Below are 22,742 nucleotides of genomic sequence, written 5' to 3'. Positions count from 1 at the left end.
GGCCGGCACAACGACCAACCATCTTTACTTTCTCCAACTAAATTCATATACCCATTAGAGTTGGCGCCGAAATTCCAAATCTTAGTCTTCACCAGGATTCGAACCCAGCACGCCAGGTTCGAAATCCAAGCGCTTAACCACTCATCCACCGCGCCCCTACCTATCAATTAAGGCTAGAACAAAAGATTTGAAAACTCCTTTATGCCACTCGTAGGGTGTTTCAGGTATAAGGTAGTCCCTATAGCATAGTAGTGATACAAACAGAATGACCTTTTCTTTTCTCCCTTTACCAAAGACACTCGGCTGTGGTCGTCCATGACCAAAGAGTCCAAAGACCATAACAAAACTAACAACGTGTCAATGGTCATAATAATTCCTTCATGACACTTATGCCTCGATCTAATAATAAAAATGCTAGTCTTCGAGTCCCAAGATTTATGAGAAATACAGTATTTCCCATGGCTACTCAGCCCCAGCTGCCTCGATCTATTCATTTCTATATTAATTAACATTTTAAAAAATTTAAATGGTGACATAAACATTTTCTTCTTTCCTGTGACTTCATAGGTGGGCTTTTGGGGCACCTGTAGTAACTCTTTCACAACTTCACGCCTCATTGCTCTGCTGGGACATTTTTTTTCCCGATTTGACGATGCTAAACACATTTTGAGCCTAATGTAATGCGCACTTCTGGTCGATTTAGTTCTATTTTTAGATCATTGGGAAATGTGAACTTTTGTATTCAAAGATTGTGCGACATTCTGTCTACTGATGTTAGTATAAAATGTAAACATCTTTCTTTTTCTTTTAAATTTAGATGTAAGTTCACATCTGTTTTAGAATTAGTATATTTATGCCTTATCAATGTCATGTTATTGATTTCATTATATTTCTCTGGCTATCCTTCTGTGCATATATTATATAATCCAGATTTACTTGCGGAGACCGAGTTACTGCAGGTTCTAATTGAGACTTGATTCTATCATCCACTGATTCAAATGATTGTAATTAGTTGTAGATCTACTGTATATATTGGCATAGTCTATGATCTATGTATTGACACATAATAAGGCTTGTCTTCGAGTCCAAAGATTAGTGAGGAATGCAGTATTTCCCGTGGCTACCCAGCCCCAGCTGTAACCTACATATTTTGCCAAATCCAGTGCAAGCATAATCATTGTCCGCCGGTGGTCGATTCATATTTTTTTTCGCCGTCTGCGTCTGCCCTAGGCAGCAGATTTTCTTTTGGTTTCAAATGTTTATCCCGCGGCCTTTGTGAGTGACCTCCAGCTGTCTCGTTCTGAGGCCGCATGCAACCAGGTGCTCTCTTTTATGTCAGCTAAGGCAAGTTGGCGCCTAAGCTGGTGTTTAAAGCGTTTCCGTAGGGTACCTCTGTTACGTCAACCACCTTTTAGCTCACCAAAAAAAAAAAATGCCTTTGGTAAAGGCATATTCCAAAGTCCATTTGTTAGGACCAATCAGCACAAGAGCTTCTTCTTCCCTACTGCAATTGGTTAAGTGTCACTTGATTAATTTTGTGTATTATAGAAAAGCGGAAATAAATCTCGCAGTATTAAATAGTATTGATAGATATACAGCTATATAACTCAAGAATGTAGAAGATTTTTTTCCTTTTACTATATCAAACAAAACAATTAATTACCAATAATTAATGGACTAATTGATTAATTTTAAAATTGACTCCTGTTCATTAAGTACAATATATAATTGTTGAAAGTTTCAACTTGAGTCGAGAATGAGTACGGGAGAAATAATGTGTACACTTATGTAAGGGGACAAAACCTGACCTATTTAACCATATTTGCGAATACTGAAGGATTAATTTCGCTTGTTGGGTATCAAATAATATAATTAATACCCAGTAATTAATTGACTAGTGGGTTAATTTTTAGAATTGATTCATGTTTTGTCTACAACACTAATGAATAATTGTGCAAAATTTCAATTTGATCCGAGAATGGGTGTGGGAGAAATAACTTGTTCATACTTCTATCAGACAGACAGACGACGGTCAGAGTGAGCTGAAATAAGCTTTGTAAGAAACAGGTTAGTTGCCTTGCTTACCCCTGCTCCACATTTCCATTGGTTTGATGACCGGACGATAAAGCTTTCGGTTTCCAAAACGAGGCTCTCGAGCTGAACTCGTGATGAAAGTGAGGCTTTTAGAACTCGAGTTTTGAAATCCTCACCACACTTTAGGAGGTACTTGACGTTTTGGGGAAAATAAAAAGACTCTAGTTGACAGACTGACTATAAGCCACAGTACTGTTGACCTTTACACCATCAGATGCTGTAGTAACCAAAAGTGCAATTTTTGCCTTTCAAAGATGTCGAGGAAATCCTAAATAGAAAATCTGTAGTTTTCCAAAGGCGTATCTAACATTTATCTTACGAAATTCACGGTGGGTGGAGGGATGGGGGAATTAGTTTTTTTTCTATTTGACCCATCCCTGAAAGTTACATGAATTTCCGCAAATCAGAATAGAATCTCGACAGCAGTAAATGTGTCCCTTTTTTATTCTAATTTTCTGTGTATGAAAGAATTATATGATTTCAATGCTTGCTATACTGTCCAAGAATATATAGTTATGCAGTTATTATAAGCAACAGTCCGTAAACATAAGCGCTTTAATAGTAGAAGGTGACATCGGAATTTCATCGCATTCTCCAAGTATAAAATCTCGCTGTTCAGCCCCATTTCACAGAATCTAAATGTAACAGAATACGCCATAACTTTGTAAGGTGCTTCATTGGCTTCTTAAAAAGCTCATATCCGCCATTTTAGAAAAGGCTACTTAAAGTTGTGTTACAACCATTTGATTAAAAATAATTAAAAGAAGAAAACTATAAATCATTAAAATAAGAACACAAATTACAAAATTGGATTATCATGTTAAGAAAGCCAGTGTTACTGTTTTAGAGAACTCTTTGGGACTTTGCCAACATCTGAAATACATTCTAGTTTGAAATTTAAAGTATAGATGGAGGCTAGAAAAAACCTAGATTAAATAAAAAAAAACCACAACTATTTTTCTCGGTGGCGCGTACACAGCAGCGTTGTGTGATTTATGTGTTTTTTTTCTGTTTGTTTGTTTTCTCAGTGGTAAGTCATGGGCAGTGAGCCCGAGTGGACATGGTGTACTATCATTGTCGTCATCATTCTCGTTGTTCTTCTGCTTCTAATGGTCGTTGGTGGGACTTGCGGCTTCGCATTCTACATGAGGTAATGTTAAGTCCACCTAGACGGTCATCTGCTGACCATTGTCCGAAGTCACGCCACCATTGTTGAAAGGCGTACCGCGCGTTTATTAAAAAAATAAATTCTAGGACATAGGGTTTAGAGTAAGTAGGTCAAACCTCACAGCTAATACGTCTAGAGAAACTTACTTTTCATAATTAAAATTGAAAAAAAAATAAAGCTTTCAAATCGTTATGATTATAGTAGATTATTAGCGTCCATAGCAACGGCATAAAATGGCGGATATGACATCATTTTTTTAAACAAATGGTTATCGTATGCTCAATTTCCATACTGTGAATGTGGCGGCGTAGCGAGAAAATGGAGAAAGCTTGAAAGTTTAGAGATTCTTAACATTCTATAAAAGCTACGAAAATTTTAGTAAAATTGGACGATGGTCAACAGATATCCTCAATTTTTAAAATTAATTCATAAACAAATGCCTTTATGTATATTCTTTTCAGTGACAGTCGCTATATCAAATGTGACCACTGGTCAATACAAGCCTGTCCAAAAGGAAAAAAATACTACAATAAACCCTTTTTTTTTCAATTGAGAGTACGAACTATTTTGTGTAGGCGTGGCTCATGCTGTCAACTTGAAACCTCGTGTTGTCCTTAGTGTGAAAAGTCTGCGGACACAGCTGCCAACTATGTGGAACTGGTGCACTATCTTGCTACTGATCATCCTGATCATGTTCCTAGTGATTGTGATCATAGCTGCTTCCTGTTTCTGTGCTATTAATATTAAAAAGTAAGGCACGGTACATTTTAAAGCCACATTTAAAGCTACAAGTCTTTGTTGTTGTACTAATGTCTTGACTAACATTATAGTGTCAGTGGGAGGCGCGGTGGCTGAACGGCAAAGCGCTTGGCTTCTGAGCCGGGAGACCCGAGCTCGAATCCTGATGAAGACTCTGATTTTTACTTTCGGGATCTTTTGGGGCGCCTCTGAGTCTAATGGGTACCTGACATTAGTTGGGGAAAAGTAAAGGCGGTTGGTCGTTGTGATGGCCACATGTCACCCACGTTGACCGTAGGCCAAAGAAACGATGACTTTTACATCATCTGCCCTATAGACCACAAGGTCTGAAGGGGAACTTTACCTTTTTTTTAAGTGCCAGTGTATTACAAAATTAACAACTCTCTCACTCTCTAAATCTTCTCGGTTGATGTTTATATTGTTAAAGTAGGTGTGTGTGGGGTGGGTGAGGTGGTGATGTAGGCCTGGTCGCGGATGGTTGCCTTGTCCTGTGGTATATTGCTCTGGACGATGATCTCGACGGTCTCTGGTTCGAACCCTGCGTGCTGACATCCCCTGTCGTCCTGCCGGAGGTTGTGGCTAGGATGTAATTATCTTCAGAACCTTAAGGAACATCTGAAATCTGTAATGTATTTTACAAATCAAACATTTTAAAAGTTGTGAGCTCTCGTAACAGTTGAGAATGTAAATGGGATTGTTTTAGCTGTTATTTTGAAAACAACTTCACTGGGTTCACCTAGCCCTCCCTACCATTGTGATTAATATCAGTTAAAGGCGATTGGTTGTGGTGCCTGACGCATAAAACCACCATTTACTTACGATGACACAACTCACCTGCTGGATAGAGGATCCTTATATCTTGAGATTTTTTAAATTACTGGCATGGTATATGACTATTAAACTCAATTTCTTCTAAAAAAAAATACAAAAGTTTCGTGAATATTATTTGGTCTGTTCATGAGTGAATGATTAATATTATATCATATTTCTATTTAAAAAAAAGGTCCTACATAAGGAAAAAAATTTCTCATAGTATCTAATAGATCAATGTCTATAGACAGTTTAGCGAAGAAATCGGGCTCTAAATGACATAAAGGCAGAGTTGAGTAAACTGTTGAGATATGGGGCTCCGCTGGTAAAATACGTCCGAGAACCAATAGCATAAAATAAGAAAACTTCCTTTAAAACATAACACTTTATATTTTCTAAACATTTTTGTATTTTTTAGAGGAAATGAACGCCGTAATCCACCATCAGACTTATATCCCTTTCCCATGGATCTCTACCCTACGTCACAGCGGTCGTTTGTCGCTCCGCCCAGAGATAACAGGATCGAATCCACAGCCCCAGTAACATACAGCCAACAGTCTATGGTAAGTGTTGAGGTAACGAATGATTGGTGGGTCTTCGGGTTTCTCCAGGGCTGGGAACTCATCACGTGACAAAGTAGTTTTAGGGAACATTCTCATGGAAACAAAACATTTCTTGTTTTAACTCTGATTCTATTATTCCCTACATTTTCTCGTTTATGTAGACAACTGAGAAAGCGGGTTTCCCAGGTGTCACCTCTCTTTATCGTACATAGTAGTATTGTCAACACAATCATATGACATACGCGGTATTCATTAGGTGCACTGGTCTGACCACATACCAGATACAGCAATCCGACAGCTGTCCAATATGAACAGTATCAATGCCATTCTAAAAAGGTCCCAACTTCGATGGGCGGGACATGTAGTCCGCATGCCAGACAATCGCCTTCCCAAACGACTTCTGTAATGGGAGCTGTGAACAGGAAAGCGTTCCCGGAGGGGGGGTCAATACAAGCACTATAAAGACAACCTTAAGAGCTCCTTCAATGAATGTGGTAATTACATTCACGGCTGGGAAGCACTAGCTCTCGATCGCTCCTCATGGCGTGAAGCTGTAAGAACATTAAGCAAAGTGTTCCGATAAATACACAGGGAAAAGTTTTGGCAAACACTCATACAATGTTATATAGTTGAAGACAGAATACACTATGAAGATATAGGCAATCAATAATAATCCATCAAAGAGTAAAGACATCTAGGAATAATGACCAATAATTGCAGACCAACGACCAATGACAGAGATAAATGACCCCAATAGAAATCTCTGTTTCTTATATATTTGGGTACAAAGATTTTTCTGGATCTCGTACGTCACTGATTGCTAATTCTCCCAGCTTCTATCCTGACCTATACATCTACTTTATTCAAATCGAGGTCTTCTAAAAGGATTCGACTTTTTTTATTCCTCACAAACGCAATTTGACCCAATAATACGGACAGTTCACGTTCCCATGGTCAGGTACTATCGTTTGCTGCTCATTGTGACAAACATACACACCTGTGACGTCAAGTAACAGAAGACTGCTTTAAGTCATGGTGACATCACTGGAGCTAAAAATAATTTGTAACATGTCTTTGAGAGAAGTAAAGAAGGTCGGGAGGGGGGGGGGGTAAGGAAATAAGAAAGGCGAGGAGAAGTGATGGAACATTAGGAGAGAATTGCTAGTTACTACAAAGCTTATGTATGATCTCTCTGTCTGTCTCTCTGTCTGTCTGGTACAAATTTTGAGCACGTCATTTCTCCCACTTCCGATTCTTGCATCAAGATGAAACTTTGCACAATTATTCATTGTTCCTAACAGAACATGAATCAATAAAATAAATATTAACCTATCAGTTAGTTAACTAGTAGTAATTAAATAATTTTGTTTCATATCGAAAAATGGAAATAAATATTATCGTATTTAGTTTTAAATGTGAAGTTTTTACCCTTAGATAAGATTTTTTTAAAAAGTATTTTTTAAAAATTTTCCTTGTTTTCGCTTTAGTTTTCTGATTATATATTTTACTATTTTTTAAATCTGTGATCCATGATTCATTTTGTTAAATAACACAAGTCTCTGTGTAGCTGTCTTGCAGGGCAGGGAAGTAGCACGGGTAAGAGAGGGGTCATTTCTAAATATGTTCCACTTCTTCTCCGCCTCTGTCTAATCTCACTCTTTCTTGTCCTCCCACCCAGCCCATGTTGACGCCCTACCAGCAATACATCATAGCACAAAACTGGAGCAACTTGTACAGGGCCTACCAACAGAACCAGAACCAAGGCATCAAACAGAAAACTTGATACCAAGTAACTGACGGTCTTCGGTTTGGGCTAGACCGCATCTCATCTCATCTCACTAAACACTACTTTCAAAGATCGATAATTCTTCATCGAATTTCATTTCATCGCTTACGTCCCTTCTTAAGGGCGGGCATCCATTAGTAATATCTGTACCTTGAAAATAATGAAATAAATTGATGTCCAAATTTATTGATTTTATTGTTTTGTTACTTGCTTTATAATAATGGTCATTACCTTATAAATTAAAGACGTTCCTTAAAAGAAATATAAAAAATTCGTGCGTTATATTATATTCTTATTGTAATGTTAAAGGACATCTATAATTGTTTGGTTTGTATAACATAAAGGTGAGATAAGAAAGAAGAGAGAAAAGAAAAAAGACGGAGAAATAGAGAGAAAAGAAGAGAGAGGGAGAAATAGAAAGAAAAGAAGAGAGAGGGAGAAATAGAAAGAAAAGAAGAGAGAGGGAGAAATAGAAAGAAAAGAAAAGAGAGGGAGAGCGAGATAAAGAGAAAAGAAAATAGAGGGAGAGAGAATTAAAGAGAAAAGAAGAGAGAGGGAGAGAAAATTAAAGAGAGGAAAAAAAGAAAAGAAAAGAGAGATCGAGAGGGCTATCTGAGAAAGTTTTTGTGCTGTCTTCAGGCGCTCAGCAATTACTGCAACTCTGTCATCTGCTCAGATTCCTCCAGAGGATAATGACATTTACAAATATCGGACAAAATCATTTCCACTTTGTGACAAAGAAACAACAAAAAACTATATGTGCATTGAGTTTAGTTTTCGTCCAGAGAATGATTTCTACATAAGACGGTGCGCCAACTGTTCATGTTCGACTATTTCTTTGTTACAAAGCTTAGATCAATTCTGTCTGTCTGTGTGAAGTTTGTCCCACGCCAAATGTTGAATCAAGCTGACATTTTACAAATTTTTTTTACCTGACGAAACAAAAATCAATAAAACAATTAACCAATTTGTTATTTAACTATTGGTAGTTAATTATTTTGTTTGGCATCGAACAAGGTTAAAGAAATAGTACTTGACTGATATGGTGGTATTACTCGAATTATTCTTATTTATATTTTGTATTATAATTATAGCTTTTATATAGCGCTACTTTTCATGCTTATAGCATGCTCAGAGCGCTTTTGGTCCAATCTCATTTGTGGACCCGTGGGGGGGGGGGGGGGGGCGTAGGGGTAAGGGGTATCTAGGAGTCGGTTTTCCGTGCTGCCTTTAGGCGCTCAGTAAACACAACTCTGCCTGAGTTGGGTGTCGAACCTCGAGCCCCCTTCTAGGTAGCCAAGCCAAGCGCACTTGGCCGCTCGACCAGAAAAATGTAGTTGCTTTTAAGTTTGAAGCTAACAATAGATAACTACAAGATCTTCTATTTTCATAAGCACTTCGCTAGCACAGTGGTAAGTGTTGGCTTGAGGAGGCTTAAGCCAAAGTTCGAATACAGGTCGTTTAACATTTTTGAATAGATGCATTTAAAAAGCTATCACGGTAACATTTACTCAGATACCCGCTTTCTTCTCCTCCACGCCTTTCCCAACTGGTCCGGACAAGTGACAGGATCATAGCGTTTTAAAAGCATGAAATTGTGCTAAACAAAAAACAATTGGCAAAAAATATTTCTAATCGCACAGATTTATTATTTGTTAGTCTAGATCTATTACAAATTTAATTACATGACTGATCCAAACTAATTGATATAACTACGCTAAACTATACGCTTTTATAAATACTTAAAAAAAAAATCTTTTTCTTGTTCAACTCTTTTTCTGAATAAAATTTTTAAAAATATTTCAGTCAAGTACTTGACATCCAGCTGAGTCTGTTCAAGATAGAAGCCAAATCTAATTTTAAGATGATTATATTTTGAACAAATTTTAGCAGTAAAACAAAAGTTTTCACTGTTTGTCCATTAAGGTACTTATTTTGTATTAAATTAATAAATGTTTTAATATTTTTAATATCTGAACTGTGTATGGACATTGTTATTAATGAATTAACTGTAAAAAATTTAGTTCTTGATATATGAAGGGGGAATAACCGTTGAGGGATTAGGGGCACGACATTGCCTATATTGTGCCGAAGTGCCAAAACCCCAAAATATTAAACATCAAATACCCTCAAAGATTTACGTGGACTGTCCAATTTCTAGGAAATGTTTTAGAGCCATTTTCGAAATACGTATCCAATATCCAACAAGTGTACTTTTTGAACCCATGAAGAATTAGTCAACTGATTGGAGGATTTGTAAAAATTCGTTTAGTTCTAATATTTTCCCTTTAAAAAAATCAGTTCTTTCCCAATGCGATCAACATGAACTACAGACCAATATAGAATACAAATAAACATTAGAAGTAAGGGAGGCTACCAAAAAAATAACACAACAAAAGTGAAAAAAGAAAAACAAGAAGTCTATAGTTTACAGAACCAACTTTTTATTTTATTACAACAAATATATTTTCAGAAGCTTGGTTTTTTTTTCTCAAATAATTCTGGGTTTATTTCTGATCATCGCTAAAACAAAGAGTCAGAAGATTTTAATGTCAAGTTCATTTTCAAACAAGTACAATTTTTTTTTTCAAACATTTCTTAAACTAGTTCACTTCTTTTTCAATTTGTTCAAAACCCAAAATCACTTAACAATTCTTTATATTCTGGAAACGTCAGATTAAAATATGAATGAAAATGAAAATATAAACATTTAACTGAATATTTCTGCACCATATTTTTGCAAATTTTCAACCTCCCCCCCCCTTTTTAGAGATGTAATTTTAAAAATCTCATCAACACTTATATTTTTTCACAAAATATTTTTAGTTTTAATTTTTTTTTTTGCTATTCAAACTAAGACTGTCTTTCGGCTGTTCCCTTTTTACTTGTCAATATGAAATATGTAGACCTTATGTATGTGTTAGCATTGCAGATTTGAAACAAATGCGCATGTTTTTTTATGCCAATCTTTCCATTGATTTCTCCTCTTTAAACTGTTACGAAGTTAGACATTTTGTTTTTTAAGAGCATAGGACAGAGATCACGGAGATCAAGGGGGGAAATAAATTAGAGCAAGTGTAGAGACAGATAAATAGATCAAAAGATAGATAGCTCCGTCTATTACGATTGATAGATAGATAGACAGACAGACAGATATATATATATATATATATATATATATATATATATATATATATATATATATATATATAGAGAGAGAGAGAGAGAGAGATAGACATATAGATAGAGAGATTGAAAAAAAAGAAAGATTTATAGATAGATGGATAGTGAGATAAAGAATGTGTCTGTGCAATCTTGTATGTGTGTATGTGTGAAATAGATAGATAGATAGATAGATAGATAGATAGATAGATAGATAGATAGATAGATAGATAGATAGATAGATAGATAGATAGATAGATAGATAGATAGATAGATAGATAGATAGAATGAAAGAGAGACAAAGACGCTGTGACTGACAGATAAAAAGTCACGCAGAGATTGGAACAGATACTGACAAACGAGATAAAAAGAAACAAAGATGTCGCGTAAAGTTAAAGGTAAAAAAATAAATACACGAACCGGAAGTGGAAAAAAAAAGATAACCCCAAACTGGACTTTACCGCAGAAGACACTAAAAAGAAATGTCTCCATGAAACATTGTTATGTCTAAACTTTATCTCCTCTAACAACAAGTCCGCATATAAGCACGGCCACACAAACGCATTATGTAGACATGCAGATCTCAAACATTACTTATACATTAGTTACAGATATCTTAGAATGTTGATAAGTATAAAAGTAGGAAAATTTCTATTCCTCAGACCAATTTTTTTTTCTGTGTTCTTTAGACACGATTAAAACAAAACGCTATAAAAAGAAATGAAGATCAAAGACCATACCAATACAAACGCATAGACACAAGTTTTATTTGAGGCCTTTTCTGGAAAGAAAAGACCGCTTGGGATACACAGGATCACAATACTCGCAAGACAAGGGAAAGAAGCAGAGATTTTAAAAATAGAATTTCGTCCCCTATAAGAATTTGATATAAAAAAAAATTTATTAAACAGGCCTATTTTATAAAGTTACTTTGAAAAAAAAAGTTTGTATAATTTTTGCTTTCATAATTGTATTAACAATTATTTTGAAGATTTTATTTGGAAATTGTATTCAAATTATAGATTACCATTTCTCAAACAAAAGAAGACGGAAAACAATAAAGGGGAGAGAATTCCATTTTTAAGGTTCACAAATATATACATATAAATGTATTTTCTGAGTCCAACAATTATTTGTATGCTATATACATGTATATCAGTCACAAAACAAATTTTGATACAGATACAGGGGCGTAGCTAGGAGTTTGCCATCATTTGGGGCACCTGGGGGGCTTGACCTCTATGGGGGCTCCTGCATTTTGCGTAATATTTAATGCAAAAAAACACTCATTTGGGGGCTCCCCTCAAGTGGGAGCACGGGGGGTGGGATTTTCTTATTTCCTCCCCACCCTGGCTAGGCCACTGTACATATGTATTTAGCCACTTGATGCAATGACTTTAAGCCTTTGCAAAGAACGCTTGCAATACGAAATCTCGATTAAAGATATTCTGTTTGCTGTTAATATAATTTCTGATACTAGTAAAGTAACCCTTCCTTCGTCAAGCAGGTATTTATCTAATTAAAAATGTAAGCCCATTTTTTTTTTTTTAAAAAAAAAATAAATTTGAAATAAACACTTGGCTAAAAAAGTAATACAATGATGTTACAAACATCTTTTTTTTTTAGAAAGTATTTTTATTGTATACCTGAACAAAAGAAGCCAAACATTTAGAGTCAGTTTGAGGACAAGGTATAAACATAAGATTGATTTGAACACTATTGTCACAATGTATAAAGTGTAAATATTGTATCAGTTTATAGGTTTATGTATATATTTATAGATTACCGGTAGTTGGAAAATAGTTATACAAAATTAGAATGAAACATCTTAGCACAAAAGCCTAACAACAACACCATGAATGTGCAACTGCAACTCAAACGTGTGCAACATACCAGCCACAGACAATTAGCATTTTTTTTCCAAACATTTTTTTAGCCAACTAAAATATTTTTTTTTTTAAAAATCTGCAATTAAAAAAAATAAGTAAAATCGATTTTTCACAAGATTTATTTTTGAAAAATAAATTCAAAGAAAAATTTAAAAAATTGTGAAAAGATTCTGAATTATTAAAATCAAATAAAAATCAGAAACTATAGTTGAAAGAAAGAGAAACAAAATATTGTACACAGTATGCAAACACGGTAATATGCCACAGCAATAAGGACAAAGTAAGACATGTTGCAGATTTCGCATTATATTTGATGACTTGAGTTTAGAAATCCTTTTTTTTTTTTTCATTTTCGAAATTAGTTGCTTCTAGAGGTTTGATTTTTTCTTCCATTGTTATTTTGTTTTAGTTCACATTTATTTGTGTTTCTTGAAGGGTCCATTCAGTTGTTTCCAATGATTTCATTTCCTTTCCAAACACATGAGTAGTGGCATTAAAAACGTTATTTTCTCAATTATTTCCCTTTCAAGATAAGGTCTTTTTAGATTTCATCAAGAGTACACGCTCCTGAAAGTGAGGATGGCTCTGTTGTTTCTCACATGTTGCTGTCATTCATCCAGCAGTCGGAAATTCATCTGTACAACTCAGATATACGTCCATCAGTCATACAAACCTTTCATTGCTTATTGTTTCTGTTGTTCTGTAAAAGAAATAGAAGAAATACATAATTTTGTTTATTTATCTATCCATCTATCTATCTATCTATCTATCTATCTATCTATCTATCTATCTATCTATCTATCTATCTATCTATCTATCTATCTATCCATCCATCCATCATCCATCCATCCATCTATCTATCTATCTATCTATCTATCTATCTATCTATCTATCTATCTATCTATCTATCTATCTATCTATCTATCTATCTATCTATCTATCTATTTATCTATCTATCTATCTATCTATCTATCTATCTATCTATCTATCTATCTATCTATCTATCTATCTATCTAATCAATACAATACTGACCACTACATAGTATGCAGCACTGCCTACTATGAACTATACAAAACTGACCACTATAATTTATACAGAACTAACCACTATAAATCCCTAACCACAATAAACTATAAAGCACTGACCCCTATTAGGGATACAGCACGGGCTACATTAAACTATTTACTAAAGTAACATGTGTCCTGCTAGTCACAAAACACAACTTATAAACAACTATTGGAAGTAGCAATCTCAAGCTTTTTGTAAATAAACAACTTTAAATGTTAAATATTTCAACAAATCTTAGGATAATTTTGTGTTTATAAAACTAAAAGCAATTGATCCGTGAAGTTACCTGCTTTAGCCTCTGCTTGTTTTTCAGCTTTTGCCTCTTTGATTTCCTCTTTGACTTCCTTCACGATTTTCTCCTCAACTTTCTTGAGAGCCTCTTCCTTGACTTTTTCTTTGGGTGTTTCCTTAAGAGCTTCTACTGGCCTGGCGTTCTTGAGTGCCGATGTTTGTGAAATGACATCGTTAGGCCTGACGTTGTACGGTTTCTCGTTCAGGGAAGCGGCGACTGTATCAACTGTAAGCAGAAACATTAAATAAATTTATGTTAACACGGACCACTATAAACTACACATCACTGATCAATATAAACGAAAAAGTACTGAAGACTATAGACTATTTTGCAATGGCCCTTAAAAGCTATACTGACTGCACTGGCAAGTTTGAACTATACAGAACTGACCATTATAATAAATACATACCTGGCCATTATAAACTATACAGTACTGACCACTATAATCAATACAATACTGACCCCTACAGCACTGAAAACTACAAACTATACAACATAGACTCCTACAATTTGTACAGCATTGATCATTATAAACTGACCACAATAAGCTATACAGTACTGACCCCTATAATCTATACTGCACAGACCACAATAAATACACAAAATATGAAATGCTTATTGAAGGCATGGACTCTATCGACAATAGTAATTAGAACACTCCAAACTCTGAAATCCGTGATGAACTGGTCATTAAAATTACAAATGGGTGGTGGGGGAAAGATGGGAGAGTGAGCTACAAACGAGAAATGTTCGAAGCTACACGTGGCTTAAAAATATTGTTCAGATTTTAAAATTGAATGAGACCGAGGATTATTAGACTAATGGGTTAACAATCTATCTAAACCATTGCTGAAAGGCGCCTATCTGACCTATCTGACATATCTGGCCTATCTGACCTATCTGACCTATCACCTATAACAGTGCTTCTTGAGCCCTTCTATAAACTATGAATGAGTGTACTCAGTTAGTCGCTGTGAAGCATAATGGTACGAGTGAAAGCCTGGTTCCGAAAGCGACACTGTCTCTTTGGTCACAATGGGTAATGGGTCACAGTGGATCATAGGTCACAGATGATCTTAGGTCAGAAAGGATCAAAGTTCACTGTTGATCATGGCTAGTCAAGTTACCTAAGATGTCTCTGATCTGTCCAATGTCGTCTGGATTATTGTCTTGGCTGACCCTCTCGTACAGCATGCGTACAATCTCTTTGGCTTCCTCGTTACCTGCAGGAATCAATACAATGAGGACATTTAGAGATTTAGTTCTATGCACCGTCACATCGTCACATTGTTACATACACCTAAGCACAAGTAAAAATATTCGATTGTGTGTCAGATCTCAATACAAAAGTGTTGCGAAACTATGTCTAGATTTTATTTGACTATTCTTTACCTAAATATTTCTTCATAACAGATCTATTTATTTAAAGAATAGAATATCCCTTGTCCCACAGAAATAAACATATTTATTTTTCAATGCTATTTATTTTACAATAATAACATTTGTCTTACAATACTATCTTATGATATTGAATGCTACTAAATCAATTAATCTTACAAAACCAATTTATCTTACTTCCTATATACTAGACCTGTCTAGAAGTCTCAGTATTTCAAAGAACATAACCTGAGCAGACGTTATTGCTAATTTTATTCGATGGCTGACGGGTCAAAATTTACCTTTCCCATAGGCCTCGTTCCAGAGAGCAGCCAGAAAGTCGTAGAGATTGATATCCCCACCAAAATCCTGGGATTGCGCCAAATATTGTTCTTCCGCCTCTGAGAATAGACAATGTCATCAATTAGATTGACTACACCTTATGCAATGGGATATTATAACCATAAATACTCTTGCATCTTGGGTTATATCTTTTTTTTTTTTACAAAGACTATATCATCTCACTCTATCTGTTTGGTAAAAGCATTGTGTATGTTATTTCTCCCAAACCCATTCTCGAATAAAGTTGAAACTTTGCAAAATTATTCATTGGCATAGACAAGATTTTTAAAAACCAATTAGTCAATTATTTACTGGTATTAATTATTTTGTTTGATACCAACAAGGGAAATCAACCTTTCTGTATTCACAGATATAGTTAAATATGAAGGGTTTCGTCCCCTTAAATAATTTTGAACACGTTATTTCTCCCACATCCATTCACGGATCAAGTTGAAACTTTAAACAATTATTTATTGTACCTAACAAAAATGAATCAATTGAAAAAAGATAACTAATTAGACAATTAATTATTGATAATTATTTTCTTTAATAAATTATAATTTTTAAAAAATATATAGTTATTAAGAGCAGAGTTCTCTTCCTTAGTTTGCTTTTTCTTATTGATTTCTCATTCCTACAAAATAATATCAACATATAATGTTTAAAAAAACAGACTTTAGGGCAGGGGTCAGGTGATTCCCTGTCAGTCCCGGGACCCAAGCACTTCTAAAGCCGCCTCTGGTTTTAAGGTCATTTTAGTCAAGTTTATTGAATGAATAGATACGTGTGGAATGATGTCGGATTGATTAAAGCCCCTTGAGTTTCTCCATTTATATCTCGCCATTTCATCTTTTGTCGAAGGGGTGCTGTGACAGTTCGTGTAACCCATTGCCTCCGCTTTCCCCGGTCAGCAGATGTCCTTAGCAAGATATCGAAAGAGAGGCCGGTCTGTTCTTTTAGATTGTCCAGCCAGCTTTTCTTTGGACGCCCCTTTCTTCGTGCTCCCTCCACAGTACTGTGAAGAATGACTTCTGACAGTAAGTTACGTGACAGTATGACCAAGCAGCTCAGCTTTCGTCTCTTTACAGCATTGAGGGATTCCTTTTTTTTTGCCAGCCAGAGTTTTAACCTATTATTTAGGCATGCAGGTCCAGGTCAATTTTACTATCCGGTCGCTATAGTTCCAGAGGACACTAGAGCTATGGAATCTATAAAGGTCTGTGGGTCACTTTTTGCTTTTTTTAATAAAGATGTGTAGTATTCAGTAAGTTCTTAAGACTTATTAAATTTAAGAGACTGACTAGTTTGACAAGCAAGGAACAGTCTGAGACTGTTAAAAAAAAACATAGTAGGTCAGATGTACTTACGGGATGGGTAACCAAAGAGTTCAGCTGGTGCGTATCGGTCAGCTGCAGCGTAACCTGGTCCACTCTGACTCTCCATGTCTACGATTGGGACCTGCTCCAGGTCGACTGGATACTGGAATAAGATTTAACGACATGAAATGAACAGCTACGTATTACTATTGAAATGCAGTGGGATGATATGTCAAGAAATGTATATATCTAAGCACCGTAGAATTACATGTCTACAATAGTAGTTAGAATACATTTATTAAGAAAACATTATTTCTAAACCAGGAAAAAAAAATTAAGATCTCAAAAATTAATGAGGAAGAAAGAATAAAAATTCCAAAAAAAAAAAAAAACTGACGGGAAGCAAAAAAATATTTTCTCTAAACCAGAAATAACTAAGAACACAAACATTGATGACGTGACAGGTACAAGAAGTGACAAGTTTGGGTTTGGGCTTTAGGCAAGACTGAGGACAATTTCCTTTCTTGGAGAATAAATCTGATTGTTTTAAGGAGCCATCTTGTACCTTCTGTTCAAGTTGAGAAATGAGTAGATCTGTTATTGGGAAGCGTGGCCGATAGGCCAAGTGCGCTTGAACTTCGCTTGGCTTGGCTACCTCGAAGGGGGCTCATTGTTCGACACCCGACTCGGGCAGAGTTGTGTTTACTGAGCGCCTAAAGGCAGCACGGAAAACCAACTCCTAGATACCCCCTTCCCCCCACTGGTCCACAAATGAGATGCTATAAGCAAGAAAGCGCTAAATAATAATAATGGGACTCGTTATTGAGCCTGCACATTAGTAACAGATTACCAGAAGATTGTTTCACTACTAAGTACATTGTTTTTCTATAGTAAAGGATGTCTTTTTTTACTGCATTCACTCATTAACCTTCTGTCCCGCAGGGACTTATTAGAAATGGGTGGACGAAGGATAATTACAAAAATGACTAATGAAAGTCCAGACTTCAACAAGACTTGAGAGATGCAAGAATCACCTTTAACCTATCAACGACATGCTTAAATGTCCATCTTGTAAGAGCAGGAATTGTTGTCTTAATGGCTGTACCTCTGCATTTATGTCTATGTAGCAGAGGCGTAGCTAGGATGTTTGATGCCCCGTGCAGCCTGCACCACTCGAATATGGCTAGCTACGCCACTGCTATGTAGTTATAAGTCATTAAGAATTATATATATGGCTCCTTTTGTCTCGAAAGGCAATGGATGCGCCCAAATGAGTCACTGGTTTTGGCTTAATCTTGAGACGGGGCAGAATCTGGTGTGGCTAATCAAGCCAATTCTAGAACGGCAGACTTTGCCACAATTCGTACATGTGTATGCCTCTGATTTAGGGCTAGCAGACAGGGCAGCTTTCTTTTTATCCCTCTTGATTAAAGCCGCTTCAATTCTTTTGTTCTCAGCAAGGTTTGTCCCAGCACGCACAGTCTGTCTCCATGCACTCCGGTCTTTGGCTATGTTTTCCCACTTACTTTCGCTGATGCCTGAGGCTCTGATCTCTCGCTTGCAGACATCTCTATATGTTAGTCTTGGGCGGCCCTTGGGTCTGACTCCTTCCACAAGCTCAGCATATAAGATATCTTTCGGGATTCTGCCATCTGGCATGCGGGTGACATGTCCGAGCCAGCGTAATCTTCTTTGTGTCAGGAGAGCTTACATGCTGTTCATATTGGCCAATCTTAAAACTTCCTGATTGGAGACATGGTCCCTCCAAGAGATGCCCATTATGCGTCTCAGGCAGCGCAAGTGGAAACTATTCAATCTGTGCTCTTGGTACATGTATGTTGACCAGCTCTCACTGCCATAAAGGAGAGTGCTCACAACACAGGCGTTGTAGACTAGGATTTTGGTCGCTGTGGTCAATTTACCATTTTCCCAGACGCGCTTGGAGAGTTTTGCCAATGCTGTGGTAGCTTTTCCTATCCTTTTTGTCAGCTCGATGTCTAAGTCTAGGTTACTGACAATTGTTGAACCCAAGTAGGTAAATTCCTGCACCACTGAAAGGGTGTGGTTCCCAATTTGTATTATAGGTATTTCTGCGACGTCTTGTGCCAGGATTTCGGTCTTGGAGAGACTTATAGTAAGGCTAAACTCTTGACAAGCAGCTGCTAAGGCGTTCACTAGCTTCTGTAGACCTCCTTGTGAGTGAGATACGAGTGCCGCGTCATCGGCAAACAGCAGCTCCCTTATCAAGATACGACGCCTTTTCGTTTTGGCTTTAAGACGTGCCAGGTTAAAGAGCCTTCCATCGGATCTGCTATGGATGTATATTCCGTCCATTAAGAATTACAGTATAAGAAATTAAAAAGATACGAAAGAACAAAAAAACATTTCTCTCTCTTTATTTCTTTCACGTTCTCTCTTGCTCTCTCTCTCTCTCTCTCTCTCTCTTTCTCTGTTTCTCTTTCACCCACTAATTTGAAAAGCAACGCCATATTCTTCTTCTTCTTCTTACGTAGCACTCAAATGGTAGCGCTGGTGAAGTCTCACCAACCGAAGGAAACAAAAACATTGCAATTCATAATCACGTGCATCCCGTCACGTGACTTACCCTTGGGTACATCCGTTTCTCAGCCAGGACCCTGTCTTCGTAATCCTCAATTTGAAGTTTCTGGTACTGGAGAGCTACACTCTTGGCGTAGTTCTGGGCATCCTCAGAGGTCATCTGAAGACAAAATCAAAACACATTATATTTCAAGACTTACAATAACAAACACGAAAAAAATGAGAGTAGATATATAAAAGAATTGTTTTGATCGATTACTAAGGCAATATTGCTCGGCTGAATGGTTCTCACAGCTTTCGATCACAGGACAGCAGAAAAATATTTAAAGTACTTTTATTATCAATAATGTTTTTTTTTTAATTGTGACACGGCCGAATTTACTTGAGTGCTGAAAGCGCAGCAGCTCGGACAGAAACGTTAGATAAAATAGATAAGTAGGTTAATGAGTCATTACCATCGTATTAATTAAGTCCTTTTTAGCCTTCAGAAACTGCTAAAGGCGTCCACGAAACGCTTGCCTAGGACCTACACATACTAAGACCAAGCACTGTATTGTCATAAAATTAAAGTAACAAGATGCCCCTGTCATTAGTTAATGGTCAAGTCGTATGTATTTAGAAATAAATCGTGTATGTTATGTGTTCAAATCCGATGTGCCTAGTAGTCAAGAAGTATGTTTTTCGATTAAGTTAAATGTATATGTGCTATGTAGTCAAGTTCTATGTACTATATGTTCAAGTCAATTGTGTCTGTAACCGCCCAGTGATCCAGTGATGCCCAGACTACGGCACGCGGGCCATATCCTGCCCGAAATACTATACTAGCGGCCACTCGAAATTTCTGCCCACTTTTCATAATGAAGACGCTGAGTTTCGGTTCCACTCAACTCGAATATGATGTGGCCCATGAAACGCATGTTGGAAATGTGAAATGCCCCTTTCGCCCCCTGGCTAAAGTAGGTCGCCCTGCCTTAAAAAAATCTGTTGCACAAAGCCTGGTCCTGAAAAGAACAACAACCCTGAGACAACTTGTAGGAATCCCTGAGCCTGCATGATGTTCCAAACAAAGGCTCCACAGTTCGAGTGGGCTTTGATAACATCTTCAAGCAGACAAGCCGAAATCGATAGCACTTATTTATGCATAATATCCTGGCTAGTGACAGACGAGCAACTCCATTGTATCCACACTTCCTGCTAGAGGCCAAACACCATCTTGACCTATTTCACAATACCATCCAATAATTTTATACATTTTCTTACGCTCCCCTTTCCCCCTGGATTAGACATTCATTGCATTTTCAGTTCTTGGTGATGTATAAATGTATCTATTTGTTATGTTAGTAACTCTTTGCTTTGTAGAGTTGAAGTAGTATCACCTTTTTTTTTTACAAAGTTTATATCAAATCACTCTGTCTGTCTGTCTGTCTGGTAAAAAGTGTGTACACGTTATTTCTCTCACACCCATTCTCGGATCAAGTTGAAACTTCAAATAATGGACCTCATTCACCAAAACCTGATAATATTGATAAAACAACGGAAAAAATCTGTCACGTGATAGTCATTGTTGATTAAAATTAGATCGTAATTTGTATAGAAGAAATAGAGAATCACGTGGCTCATTGTTGTTTGTTTACGATTGGTGAATGGGGTCCATTATTCACTGGAATAGACAATACAGGAGTCAATAAAAAGGTAAGCAATTAAACAATTGATTAATTATTTTTTAAAAGCATTAGTGGAACAACCTGAATTCAAACTCATGGCTCAAGCCTCCTCGCGCTGACATGCTAACCATTCTGCTAGTGAGGTACTATTGACTAGAGAAGGTTATATATTGTTTGTTTCAATTTAAAGCGGCGACCTATAAAGAGAACTAATTCAGCGTATACCACCACTTCAGTCTAGTACAATTTCTTTCCCTTGCTCGAAATACCAAACAAATTAATTAATTACCACTAGTTAATTAACTAATTTTTTTTTAAATTGATTCTTGTGTTGTCAGGTAAAAGAAATAATTGTGCACAATTTCAGCTTGACCCGACATTTGGTTTCAAAGAAATAACGTGTACAAACTTTTGACCAGACAGACAGGCAGCCAGAGTGAGTTGATATAAGCTTTGTGAAATAAAAATTATCTACCCAGTCTTAGTCACAATTTGTAAGAAAATAATAAACATCTTATTCTAAGTCTGTCAATGTGCTTGGATGCTCAGATAAATGTGTATTCAGTCAATATTCATGCATAAGCATAAAAGGCTTAACTAAGATCTAGATTATTTTTTCTTCTTCTTTTGTTACAGTAAATCAAAGTCTATGGTTTTGTCTTGAAAGATATTGACTTGTTTATTGCTGCTTCTATGCAGTATCTTGGGTTTTGTGGCTGGGTTTTTTTATTTTTTATTTTTCTACAGCTTCCGGAAACACGAGCGCCTGTCTGTTTCTTTACATCAGAGCTTAGCACGCGAGACATGAACGTGCAGTGTCAGGCTTTGCTGGACATAAAACGCAAGCTTAGGCATAACTCTATGTACAGTGAAGATCTAACTTTAAGGGTGGCCTAGTCGTATGTATTTAGGACTAAATCGTGTATGTTATGTATTTAAATCCGATGTGCCAAGGGGTCAAGAAGTATGATTTTCGATTAAGTTTTATGTCTATGTGCTATGTCCATAATGTGGTCATATCCTTTGTGCTATGTGGTCAAATCCTATGTGCTATGTGATCATATCCATTGTGCTATGTAGTAATATCATATGTGGTATATGGTCATATCCTATGTGCTATATGGTCATATCCTATGTGAAATGTGGCCATATCCTATCTGCTATGTGGTCATATCCTATGTGCTATGTGGTCTAATCCTATGTGCTTTGTGGTTTAAGTCATATGTGCAATTTGGTCAAATCCTATTTGCTATGTGGTCATATCCTATCTGCTATGTGGTCATATCCCATGTACTATGTGGTCAAATTATATTTCGGCAACTCGTTTGTGTTAAATGTTGAAGTAATACGTGCTATAAAAAGGGGTTAGCGAAATGTCAAGAATTTTCTTTCTCTTTTCCGTCTATTTCTCACTTCATTTCTCTTTCATTCTCTTTATATTCTCTCTTTCTCTCCATCTTTTTCTTTTATTTTATCTCCCTAAGCTATTAAGTAATTGACTCATTAAGCACGAAAGCACGTAGGTAATTGCATAATCTTCAAATGAGACTAGATCAAAATCTTCCTACTTTGTATCGACTTCACCGACCTCTCCAGCTAGATGCAAAGACAAATACATTTTTCTCTGTGGAGCTGCGAACTCTTCGAGAATACAAAATCGCTTTCTTTTAGGCCCCCGTGACGCAAGTGAGAAAACAATTTGCATAAGTTCTAGCCAGAAGTTAAATAAAGCTGAAATCAATCGGTCCAGAGTGTTTCTAGCCTGGGTCTGGTGTGAAAGGATTTGCCAAGGAGAAACATTGAAAAAGAAAACAAACAATTTAGTCTCTTCCTTAAGCAGGCGTGCATTACAATGTCATCAGGGCTACAAGGATCTTGTCCTGCATATCTGT

At 36.5% G+C, this 22,742-nt stretch overlaps 2 protein-coding genes across 4 annotated transcripts in view; one reads left to right on the top strand and one right to left on the bottom strand.

The window, feature by feature from the left end:
• Positions 1-751: 751 nt before the first annotated feature.
• On the top strand, positions 752-7,370 carry LOC106069825 (uncharacterized). Of its 3 annotated transcripts, XM_056017313.1 has the most exons (5): positions 754-819; positions 3,123-3,244; positions 3,724-4,012; positions 5,250-5,394; positions 7,073-7,370. In XM_056017313.1, the coding sequence occupies exons 3-5, from the start codon at positions 3,912-3,914 to the stop codon at positions 7,175-7,177; spliced, it is 351 nt and encodes a 116-aa protein (XP_055873288.1). In that variant the 5' UTR covers positions 754-819; positions 3,123-3,244; positions 3,724-3,911; the 3' UTR covers positions 7,178-7,370. The 3 variants fall into 3 exon arrangements, with proteins under 3 accessions (XP_055873289.1, XP_055873288.1, XP_013085017.2); XM_056017314.1 differs by lacking the exon at positions 3,123-3,244 and having other exon boundaries at positions 752-819; XM_013229563.2 differs by lacking the exon at positions 3,724-4,012.
• A 2,237-nt stretch (positions 7,371-9,607) lies between these two features.
• LOC106069834 (uncharacterized) overlaps positions 9,608-22,742 on the bottom strand; it is a 114,831-nt gene continuing 101,696 nt past the window's right edge. The window contains exons 8-13 of the mRNA XM_056016819.1: positions 19,233-19,346; positions 16,679-16,790; positions 15,272-15,370; positions 14,720-14,815; positions 13,587-13,817; positions 9,608-12,931 (exon numbers count right to left, since the gene is read on the bottom strand). Of these exons, the coding sequence (XP_055872794.1) occupies positions 12,915-12,931; positions 13,587-13,817; positions 14,720-14,815; positions 15,272-15,370; positions 16,679-16,790; positions 19,233-19,346 (669 nt within the window). The 3' untranslated portion in view covers positions 9,608-12,914. The remainder of the gene's footprint in view (positions 12,932-13,586; positions 13,818-14,719; positions 14,816-15,271; positions 15,371-16,678; positions 16,791-19,232; positions 19,347-22,742) is intronic.

This window comes from Biomphalaria glabrata, chromosome 18, assembly GCF_947242115.1.
Source record: "Biomphalaria glabrata chromosome 18, xgBioGlab47.1, whole genome shotgun sequence".
In the NCBI taxonomy this organism is placed as follows: Eukaryota; Metazoa; Mollusca; class Gastropoda; family Planorbidae; genus Biomphalaria; species Biomphalaria glabrata.
Note: the sequence above shows the minus strand (reverse complement) of the source record. Positions and strands in the feature narration are given on the sequence as shown.